The following is a 12,178-nucleotide window of genomic DNA, read 5'->3' as shown; positions in this document are numbered from 1 at the left end:
TCACATTCCTAATACTATATAAGCATTTCTCTGGTAATTTTTTAAATATTTCCTACTTTCTCACACAGTTTTCCTTCATTAACAGCATCCTCTTATATAGACCACTAACACTAAATGTACAGTAAGATGAGCTTATAAGGCATGGAAGCATAATTATTATTATTTTCTTTATTGCTGAAATATAACAATTAAATGTCTAAAAGCTTCTAAGCTGAAGGGCTATTTGGCACTGAATAAACAAGCAAAATAATTTCAAACAAGCACAGATTTATTTTATTTTATTTTTTTATTAATCATCCCTTTTTATTTAAATCAGTCCTCAGAATAAAGATTAGCCTGAAATACTCTTCATCAGTGATGGACCTTGTCTTCAACTCACATAGTGGAGGACTAATGAAAAGATTCTCAAACCTTATTTACAAAGCCATGCCTTCTAAATTCTGTAACTTCAATGCAACTCCTCATATTTCTAAAATCTGAGTTGCTTCTACGTCAATACCTGTTCCTTTTAGTAGTGATTGTCCTCAAAGGAACCAGAATTAGTGTCACTTGACAGAATGCTGTAGGTCTTTCCTGGTCATAGATCTCTGCATGTGAATTTTCTTCTTGGGTATGTGTCAGAGCTTTGATAGAACTTTGTGGTCTGTGTTGAGATGATGGTGATGATGATGATGATGATGATGATGATGATGATGATGATGATGATATGTTCAGATTTTTGGTACTGATTCCAGAATCAACAAACTCCAGCATGTAATGAGCCCTGCATTTTTGGATGGAGCAGGGGGAAGGCTGTAATCCACTGAACCAATGAGCAAACTGAACTCCCTATTCAGGATTATTTCTTTATTAACTGCTCCTTCTTATTCAGATCAGGTCTCATAATAATGATATAGCATTTGGGGAAAAAGATGCAGCCCAGTAATCCAGCTGCAGAAGCCAAAATAGAGAAGATTTCCACCGCCACCATGTATTTGCCCTTCGTACTCAGATAGGTGGGAACAAATGATATCCAGACACTACAAAAGACCAACATGCTGAAGGTGATAAATTTGGCTTCATTAAAGCTGTCAGGTAACTTCCTAGCCAGGAAGGCTACTGTGAAGCTGATAGAAGTCAAGAAACCCAGGAAAATAAGGACAGTATAAAACAAAGTGGTTGAGCCTTCATTACATTCTAGGACAATTTCTTCAGCCATGGAGTACATGTCTGAATCTGGGAATGGGGGGGAAATTGCCAACCACACTACACAAATGGTGAATTGAGCTAGGGAGCAAGATAGGACAATAGTGTTGGCCAGCCTTTTCCCCACCCATTTTCTCATTTTGGAGCCTGGCTTGGTGGCCATGAAAGCAAGGACAACTATGGTTGTTTTCCCCAATATGCAAGAAATGGCAACAGAGAAAATGATGCCAAAAGCAGTTTGTCGCATGAGACATTTCACTTGGTCAGGTTGGCCAATGAAGAGCAAACTGCAAAGGAAAGAGAGCAGGAGAACAATGAGAAGAATGTAGGTGAGGTTCCTGTTGTTGGCTTTGACTATAGGGGTGTCCCGTTGTTTAATGAAAATGCCGAACACCAAGGCTGTGATGAACGAAAAGGAGAAACTAACAGTGGCCAAGGTGATTCCCAGTGGCTCACTGTAAGACAGAAATGTTGTTTGTTTTAGAATGCAAAGGTTTTGAGCTTTGTTTGTATATTGATCTTCTGAACATTGGAAGCAATCAACTGCATCTGGAAAAAGAAAACATCAAGGTCGGTTTCTAGAAATACGAAGGTAGTGGGACTGAGAGTTAATTAATGGGATTCACTTATCCCTAGTTAAGTAATGCCTGTTTATATTTAGGGCTAGGCTGTAAGTATAGCAAATTTTCTGAGACAGATATATTGCTTTGTGATAAGAACTGGCCTTATTACAAAATCTAATAAAGATTTGTGAAATAATCTTTTATCATTCAGAACATTCCTGCAAAAATGGAAAGCAAAAGATGGTTAAGGGTTAGATGGGGGAGGAAAAATTTTATTACATGATATCGTATTATTTAAGGAATCAAGCTCTTAATGACAGCAACTTGATCCCAATTTAATGGAATCAAGCTCTTAATGACAGCAACTAGATCCCAATTTTCCCTGTTCCTCTTTTACACACACATACACAAACACACACACGATAGATCTATAGATCTCCCATCATCTTACTAATTATATATATATATATATATATATATATATATATATATATATATATGTTCATTTTTGCTGCAGAACTGATCTCTATTCAGTTCTGCAGCAATGAGAAGCCATAATCTGGAACAATCTAGAACAACCCAGACTGGACATGTATTTTTGGACATTCTGAAATATCCTCTCATTTTTAGTATTTATCGAGCAATATCATTGGTTCAGTCACCACATTAGAAGTCAGTTATAGGACGTTTAAATATTAGTATCTTGAATCACAGTTAAGAAGTCTGAATAGTTTTGCACAAGACAACTCTTACCCATCTGGTTTGAAATTTTCCCTTTTGCGCATGGAAGGCAATCATAACAGCAAAAAGGCTTCCCTTCTATTTTCATCTTACTGTAGCCTGAATAGCATTTGTCATTGCATAGAGAAAGAGGTAGAACCTATAAAGAAGTGAAACCGGGGTTTATTAAAAAATCAATTTCAGTGGGGCTTTCACTTTTAAATAATGAGTGTAGGATGTAGATGTCCAAAAATCTCCTTATGTTTTAGAGCAATCATATTTAATGAATGGCAGTTTTGTACGGAATGAGAGCTAGAATCAAAAATGAAGATAGCAACACAAAGAATTGGGGACATGAAGGTACCATCATTTGGCTGTGTGGAAGTAGAGGTCCAGAAGAATTTGCTTCCCATGCATACATTAGCTGGAAATAGAGGTGAATATTTTTTTTCTCCCCTGATTTCAATTCCTTTCTCTACTTTGGCCAAAGCAATCGTCAGTAATTTTGTCTGGACCAAGGTTAACATGATCCCTGACACAGGATTCCCCCATTTCTTTTTTCCTTCTCATCCATGCCAGGAAAGTAAGCACCAATTTATTTCCTTTGGGTGGTCATGCATTTCATTGACTGGTGGAAAAACAAGCAAGCTGTCATGCTTCCCGATCAAATGTTCCCAGAACATCTGATCATCCTTGCATCCATTTTGGTACAACTCGTGTCAGCCTGCAAAGTGGCCAGCAGGGAGGGGGAGCGTGTGTGTGTGAATCATCAAGGTCTTTATGTTTGTTTGTTTTTTTGTGACCTTTATAACCTTTGCACCAAGGTCATCCATGAAGAACAGTTGCAGCCATCGGCTGGCACAAGAAGGCGGGGCCACATACCAAAGGGGCAGTGGGGGGGAATTTGAAGTTACTGTGATTTTAATTGTAGGAACACGTGGGAAATCTCATTCACAACTATTTCTCTGTACTTAATGCTTTGCATCATTAAAATTGATTTCTAAGCAAAAGCTTATGAGTTATAATTGAACGAGTGCATAAGCGTTCCGATAATCACACAATCTAGGAGCAGCAGTTTTATCATTCTTCCTGTTATTTGGGGCATGAAGGGGAACTTGGCAGAATATTCATCCATCAATCGATCTATCCATCCATCGATCTATCCATCCATCCATCCATCCATCCATCGATACATCCACAGTATATATCTCTGTATACAGCATTCCCTATTCCTCTCCTGAATCATTTTTTAAACAACATTTCTCCTTTCCACTGCTGAACACCACCCATCCCATAATAAAAAAGCAATCAGGCAGCCCAGAATCCTAGTATGAAAGACCACTAAAGAAAGAAAGCAGAGCCTGAGGATGCTGGGGGGGGGGGGAGGGACTTGCCAGAGCAAACTAGTATTTATATGAGATAAAGCAGATGGGGGAAAATGTTGCTTTTGATGCAGGGAAAGAACACATGACTAGACACAGCCTTACCCAAACCCTAAGGACAGGCTGAGAGAATCTTAATTCCTCTGTACCCAAAATATTAGATGGCCCATCCTGTTGCTGGAGGAAGGAAAACGGGTGATTCAGCCCTCAGTATGAAAGTAAAAGAGAAAATGAAAAAATCTGGGTTAAAAATTTAATAGAAAAAAGGTAAAATCTACCAGCATGCTTGTTTGCACATACTACAGAGAGTAACAAAGGAAAGGTTGCTGATAAGTTTGTCTCCAAGGACACAAGAACAGGTAAAGGTGGACAGTATGCAGAAGACATATGGAAGAGATTAACCGTAGGAAAGAAATGGCAACTTTAAAAAGATGAAGGCTGGGGATATTTCAGTGACAGTTATGACAAGACAGTCACGGAAAGTGATGGTCTTGCCAGCTGTGGAACTGGGGACATTGCGGCTGAACAAGAAAGAAAATGGTAGATAGCTGCAAATTATAAATTCCCAGATTTTTACCAAGAACACCATCTATTGTAAGAAGAACTAATCAATCACTCCTGGATCAAGTAGAGCCTGACTGCTCCCCTAGTATGATAATTAGCAAATGGAAACTCCAAAAATCTGGAAGCAAGGAGAAGAGGAAGACAATGGACTAGCTGAAAGGATGGGATGAAAGTGATTGCTTGAATACCTGTGAAAAAGTGATGAGTTTTTATATCAAGATAGTGAACATTTATCCATATAGTTACTAGTGAAGAACTCAACTCAGAGGCACCTAATAACCATCAACTAGAATAGGTCCTCAAGAAAAGAGATGCCAGCTTGGTTCGTACTGCATTTTTTGCAATTTGTTTAAGCAAAACTAATGTTCTCTAAAGTTATTCCCCCTATCAAATGAAAAGGAAACTTCCAATTGCATACAGTTTGGAATTCTAGCTTGAATAAAATTAGTGTCACTGTTTGGAAAGAAACCTTGGATTTCCCAAACATACCCTCTCTTCATTATGAAAATCTCCCAGCACATATAGTAAGCATTAAAATTTTAGCACTCTCACTGTTAAAGCTTTCTGAATTATATTATATATAGCTTCAATTACTTTAATGAACTTTCTAATGTGTGTTGTTCTTGTTGTTGTTGTTGTTTTCAACTCGGCAACCTTGAAATACCAGCAGGAATAGACTCTTTGTTTAAAGTCTGCTAAAAACCATAAAGATTTGATAAGGAGATATAAGTACATTACTTTAATTCTTCCTATACAGTGGTTTAAGTCTTTGTATTTCAAAATCTCTGGTGATTATTTCTTCCTCTTCACAGTTTTAAACCTGACAACTTGAAGGACAGGATCTATTACAATCTATAATTCTGAAAACAAGAAAGGATGAATGTGCACAGTTTGAAATCTGAGCAGGAAATACCTGGTTAAACATGGTGGGCCAGATGATGTCCTGTGCAGAAATGGTGAGAAGCTTATCTGGTGAAGCTACGGGGTCTATCCTTCCAACTTTGACTTTAACAAAGGTCTGGTTTGGGAATGTGACCCAGTTGAAAATATCAAATCCAGTCTCTAGGTCCCCATTTTCATTAAAGGAAACTTTCTCTCCTGCAGTGTTATTAAATGAGATGGTTCTCAAATAGTGATGGAGCTGAACAGAAGCAAAATAATTCAATTAATGAGAAAGAAATGAAGGTAGGAAGGAAGGAAGGAAGGAAGGAAGGAAAGGAAAGGAAAGGAAAGGAAAGGAAAGGAAGGAAGGAAGGAAGGAAGGAAGGAAGGAAGGAAGGAAGGAAGGAAGGAAGGAAGGAAGGAAGGGGAATCATTTGCATTGGTATTAAGTTATGAGTCATCCATTTCATATGACTGGGCACAATAATAGAATTAGTGTTCCTCCGCCCCTCATCTATGTTTCTTACTCGCCACATATGTTTTGAACCTCTGCTAACCATGCAGCTGCTGCTGCATCTTAATCTCTTCTTCTATATTCTTGTAGCGATATTTATTTATTTTTCAAATTTATATTGCTGCCCACCTCACAAACAAGTGACTCTGGGTGATGTACAAAGAGCCAGATATTCCCAATTACAAAAGTTTCACTCAGTCCTGAAACTATGAGGAAAATCGAGTGGCAAGAGAAACAAAATCATCACTCCAGTGTTCTCAATGGTTATACCCAAAGTGCTACAGCCCATTGCATTAGAGATAAGAGCAAAGGGAAGTGTTCATTCATTCTATTATTACCTTCCATGTTTCTTGATTGAGAATAATCAGTCTCCCACTGTTTGCCCTTGCTTTGTGTTTGGATTTGGATGAAAACATGGCTGTCAAAGCATGTGCCACCGCATAGACTGCATTATAGATGCTGTAGCTCTGCCCAGTCATGGTGGTGTCAAAGGCAGACTTAGGAAGATTCTCAAGCTTCTCTTCTCCAGTGCACAGCCGTCCAGTATCTTCATCAAACTCATCTTGAGGAAAAGAACATTCAAAAACCTTTTCCCAAAACACTCTCAGTAAATGGTCTTCTTCTTCTGAAGTTGGGTTTCTCATCTGAAGGAATTTGTTGAATCCAGAGATCTTCTTAGAAGAAACTGCAAAACTTATAACACCATGGAAGAAGTCCATACCCCATATTTTTTGAAAGGGAACTGATGTAAACTCCATCTGGGCTGGAATTATCCAAACTTTATCTTTTCTCTTAATTGCTGTCTCTTCAAATTCTGTAAAATAGGGCACCATTCTAAAAATGGCAGTGACCTGGTTTTCACAATATAGGATAATAACATTTGCAGTGCTCTTCATGATAATCATGTACATTTTAAGAAAACCTTTAAATGCACCTGTAAGATCATTAGAAAATGTTTCCTTGGCCATCTCTTGCATGAAGTCAAAGCAGATACCTTTCTGGGAAAACAAAGTAACACCATTTTGTAAGAACCTCTCTCCACTCTCATTACGTTGGAAAATTAGCCCAATCCAAGTCCACCTTAAGTACAAAAGCAACTGGAGAATACCCATGATCTGTTGGTCACCATTTGGGAAAAAACGATGAAAGAAAGCAGCTTGTATCTTGTCATCTATCATTGGAGAAGATCCATATATGAGCTAAATGTGGAAAACACAGGGAACATGGTTTTCCAAAATGAAATATTCATTATGTTTGAAAATGCTGTTCTTAATCTATGGTCTTCCTTGCAATCATTAACCTAATCATACTCAAAAAGAATTGATGTGCAGAATTTTCACTCAATAGCTGTAATTGTAGTATAAGTACAAAGCTGGAGGCCTCAGAAATGCATTAATTCAGGAAATGTTATACTAAAAATGGACCCCAAATTTTAAGGGCGAAAGCTTCTTGGTCCTGAAGCAAACCCATCCCAGCATTTAGCTAGTCTTCTCCTGACAGGAAACAGCAGAATAACTGAAACAATGAAGTCATGATGGGATGCAGATGAGATAGGATGAGCAATGCAAGAACCTTGTTTGGTGTTCAATATGACCCTACACCTCTTCCAGTTTTGCTTAGTTCTCATCTCATAATCTGTATGCATACCAATTTGCATGCAAATATGGATATAAATTGCAATCCCACAAGTGAAGGGCACATGAATGAATTTCTTCCTTTTCATTTAAATTATTTCACAACTTGGTAATGTATCAGCCTCTTACTTTCTGTATTATCTTATCTGAATTTCAGGAGCAATATCCTACAAATCAAACACTTTCCTTCCCCACTTTCAAACCTGAGTAGAAAATATGCAGCTGACCAATAACAAACGTTTTGTGACCTGAAATGCAACTGGTGCTAAATCTTTGGATCACTTTTCCCATGATCAGAATTTGGGAGAGGCAAAAATGGTGCCTTATGCTTTAAAGAGACTTAAGTCACTAAATTCAGTGATAAAATGCCCCACAATGCTGCTAGATTCCATGGAACGTGCCATGGAAATCCTGGTATCACATTCCAGCTGATGGAATTGCCCATGTTCACTTAGGATTTATTAATTCATTGATTATTCTGATTTCAGGAGATGGAGAAGGAGAAGAAATTCTTGAACTATCTCAATACTCTGATTGTGTTTACCAAGTAGTAGCAAACATTAGCAAGAATATGTAATAATGTAAGAAACAGCCTGATTGGCGGGGTCCAGGAAGAGGGCCTTCTCTGCCAAAGCACCCACCCTTTGGAACAAACTAACCCCAGAGGTAAGACAGCCCCCCACTCTCCTGGACTTTTGCAAGGGAGTAAAAACAAGATTAAGAGCTTCCCATCCTGAATTGCATATTTTATATGCTATATTTTATATGTCAGACATTGTACTTGTATTTTTTATGTATTTATATTGAATTGTTTTAGTAACTCACTATTTTTAGTATTTGTAGGCTGCCCAGAGTCATTGTGTGTGAGATGGGCAGCAGAGAAATGTAATCAATAAGATAAATAAATAAATAAAATAGTGTGGTGAGTCAGCCAGTTACTGTATTAATCTTTCAGTTCTCCTCTTTTCCCAAGCTCCCTTCAAGCTTTTCACAGTCCACTAAAACAGCTGTGTTTGGATGTGGTGTAAGGGAATTAATGATAACTCATCCATTGAGCATTTTATTTAAATTTCTATGCGGTTTTCTTCCATTTGTACTACATTTTTTTTTATTATTATTATTTGAACTACTATGGAATGTTCATGGAGAGGAAGGAAGGAAGGAAGGAAGGAAGGAAGGAAGGAAGGAAGGAAGGTCATTCTGCAGTACAAATGTCAAGATAACTATTCCCAAATAATAATTCATTGATTTGAATATAAATACACAGTTGAGAAGATGTATTGATGAAAATGTATTGACATTATTATACAGTGTATTTTTCAATAACTCAAGGAATCATAGTATATTACTAGGTTTGGATTCAGAATGAGGAATAAACCTCGTTCAGTACCGAAAAATATCCATGTCATCTGGCCACCACATACTATGCTCATCCCTGTTTGGATTGACACTTTATTTCCAAATCACAAAATGGAATATAAAAGAAGAATTACTTATTGGTTATTTGTTGTTATTTTGTAGACATAACTTTGTACATGTAACAAGGGAGGGGGAAAGTGCTTTCAGACCTGCGAGATTCTCTTACTGTAACCTTACAATAACAGTTGTATTAGTGTTCATGATTTTGGTTTCCTGGCCAGGACTACCTGCAAGGGTTGACATCAATCTTATAAGTCAGAAAGTGATTCCCCCCGCCCCTGCCTTTCCATTCCAGAGAACTAGGGAGGGCCAATTCTGAGATGCTTTCTCAAATTACATTTCTGGTTTGGTTTCATTTATCAGACCATTGTCTAGGCTGTGGCTCATCCTTCTTTTCCTCAAGGTGATTTTCACAGCCTATTACACTTATTTCAAAAGCAAATCTTACCTGGGGCATCTTGTAGACATTCAAAATGTTTGCCATGAAGGGACAGATGTGAGAGGTAGGTCCTGCAATAACAGATACTGCCCAGTCCTTGGCATCACACTTATAATTGGGGATGAACCTGCCCCGTGTTGAGAGAAGCTCCATTGAAGCAAAGTAGGTCCATTTGGCCATGAAATAACTGTTAGAGATGTGAATACCCAGAGTCATGTTGGATAATATGAGATTGTTCTCATTGATCTCCTTTACAGCAAAAACCAAGGCCAGGATATGTTGGTAGTTCTGCAGGAAAAATCTGCAATGAGAGATACATTCCAGATCACATTTCTTCTCTTAAAGAATATGACATTTCATATACTTTAGTGATAATTCAGCTAAACAGTATACAGAAAACTAGATTGTATAGTACCGTGCAGGGAATCATGAAAATGCATTAGCAGTCAGAAACTTTTTCCATTTCTACAGATGCCCTGAATCATTTTTGTAATGTGTAAATCACATGACCACCGAATGTAGAATATTCTAATGGAAGAGTATGAAATCTCATGAGATACTTAAAATTGAAATATTCTGCAAAGATGTTTTGCAGTGGCCTAAAACATTATTTTTGATGAAAGGGAAAATGCTCTTGGGCAAAACATGTACATGTATATGTATATGTATATGTATATGTATATGTATATGTATATATTTCCACAGTGGATTGAGACTGGCTGTTACAATTCCTTTCATTCATTATAAACAATTTTCAGCAGGAAACAGATGAATTGCTTGAAGAAATATTAATAATAATAATAATAATAATAATATGTTCTACCTGTAATTTTCAGACCTATTTCTAATCTTGTACCTTTAGCTCTTCCCTCTTCCACTTCGGAGTGTTTTTTTTTTTTTTGGGGGGGGGATGTGATTTGAGGCATGGTTGAGGGCAAATGTTGTTTTTCTCAAATCATGAAAGACATTCAAAGGGCTCCCTTATCCTAGGAAAAGAGGTAGCTCTTTTGTTAGGGCAGACGGGCCCTACATTTCTGCTCCCTGCCTGCTGAAGCAGCTGTCTGGAAGCAAATTCAAAGTGCTACACAGCCCCTTGTTCCCTAATACTCAGAGAAACAATTAAACCACTAAATGTTGATGTTTAATTAGCTACAAAGGGTGATTCAATAGAACAGCATTGATAATTCATTCCATACTAAGTAAATGAGAAAAGCCCAATATGTATGTGTATGTATGTGTGGGTTTATTATTTATTTGCCAGGGAAGAAATATCAGTAGGGACCAATCAATATTACTTAAGAATTAAGGAACTAACCGTCAAGAAACAGGAGAAAAAGCTTGTGCTACAAGTAATGACAGTAATTAACTCGGTCCAGGCACCACATTAGAGAAAGATATCTGGCTTGAGATATGCTACAGTTAAGAAGAGAAAGTCTTTACATGAGCTCGTCAACCAGTTCTTCAGATGGATGCCTTGTGAAACTCATTGGATCAGATGCCATGTAGAACTGAGATAGTATGCCAGCCATTATGAAATCCCCTGAGAGAAAATACTTGTGCTTAATAAGGTGAGGTTTCCCCACAGCACATGCTGTAGGAGCAGGAATAAGGCATACAACTCCTGGCAGCAATACTGCCATTACTGCCATGAAAAATAACATCTTCTAAAGAGAAAACGTATGTCACCACATAGGAACCAGCTCCGTCTGCAACAGTGAAACATAAGAGAAATATCTCAGTAATTAGAACAGTCCACATATAAATTCTTTCTCAACGAGCAGACTGTCGTGTCTCTAGCTCTCTGGTCCCACAATTAATAGCACCTTTCAATCTGGAGATGTTCTTCTGCATTGTCCATTGGAATTCCTCAAGGATTTGAGAAGAAGCTACATTACTAGGACTCCTTGGGTAATTGTAGGGGAAATTGATGGATGTTCAGTGAAACTCCTTAGAGACTTTGAGTAGAAAATAGAATGACAATATTGATGGGCTAGGAAGAAAAGGGCTCATATCTGAAAACAATGTAGAAGCTAGAGGGAAAAAAAGAAAAAAAGAAAATTCCAGTGAACAAATGCCAAACAAGAAACATTTTTTCCCATTCTGTAGCTGTAAAGATGGAATTCTCTGCAACAAGAGAACTACCAAACTTAAACTCCCTGTCACCCTGCTGGATTTTAGGAAGTACATTCAAACATGACCTTTCCAAAGAGCCAAAGAGAAGTGGACCCATCACTTTATAGGCTCCCACACCCTTTATTGTTTTTTTGGATAGCTTTTTCAGCACTTGGGTTATTGCATTTGTCTTTTAACTATATCCTGACATTTGCTTTTAACCTTCCTAATCAGACTAGGTCTGGTAAGGTGCTCAGACTCCTTTAGGATTGGAACAGTGTGTAGTGCCTAGTAAATAAGCTAATAATAAAGAAATATCATCAGAGACACATTTTTAATTAGGCTACATTGACAAAGTGGATAAATTTCAGAACATAAAGTTTTCAAGTCTGGGAGTGCCATAGTTTTCAGCAGTGTTTTATTGCAAAGTAAAAAATGCTGCTTGGTTCTTTTCACTCATTTCAAATGATTTTTAACCCATATCCTGATGGTCACATGATGTTGGCCATGAATTTGTTTCCAGCTTGGTGGCTGACATAAGCCTCCACCCTATCAAATCAATCACTTGTCCATAATTGATATTTTATGGCCCTGCAACAAGGCCTCTTGATCAATGACATGGGAAATGGAAAGACTTGACTATCAGTCAGATACTCCTTCCTATTTAATGTGGAATTTAATTGCTGTTCTAAATCCTCCCTATTTTAGCATATCCACAAAAATAACTGTGATCAGGGTCTGTTTAATAAAGCTGGGGGGGGCAC

The 12,178-nt window shown here is 37.7% G+C and overlaps 1 protein-coding gene across 1 annotated transcript; it reads right to left on the bottom strand.

Moving 5' to 3' along the window:
- Nucleotides 1–838: 838 nt before the first annotated feature.
- On the bottom strand, nucleotides 839–10,942 carry LOC134496990 (vomeronasal type-2 receptor 26-like). Its single transcript, XM_063302706.1, has 6 exons — nucleotides 10,743–10,942; nucleotides 9,312–9,489; nucleotides 6,149–7,009; nucleotides 5,328–5,555; nucleotides 2,502–2,628; nucleotides 839–1,734 (listed from the first exon to the last, which is right to left on the bottom strand). Exons 1-6 carry the CDS (start codon nucleotides 10,940–10,942, stop codon nucleotides 839–841), a joined length of 2,490 nt encoding a protein of 829 aa, XP_063158776.1.
- Nucleotides 10,943–12,178: the final 1,236 nt, after the last annotated feature.

The sequence above is a fragment of the Candoia aspera genome, chromosome 4 (genome assembly GCF_035149785.1).
Source record: "Candoia aspera isolate rCanAsp1 chromosome 4, rCanAsp1.hap2, whole genome shotgun sequence".
Lineage (NCBI taxonomy): Eukaryota > Metazoa > Chordata > Lepidosauria > Squamata > Boidae > Candoia > Candoia aspera.
Note: the sequence above shows the minus strand (reverse complement) of the source record. Positions and strands in the feature narration are given on the sequence as shown.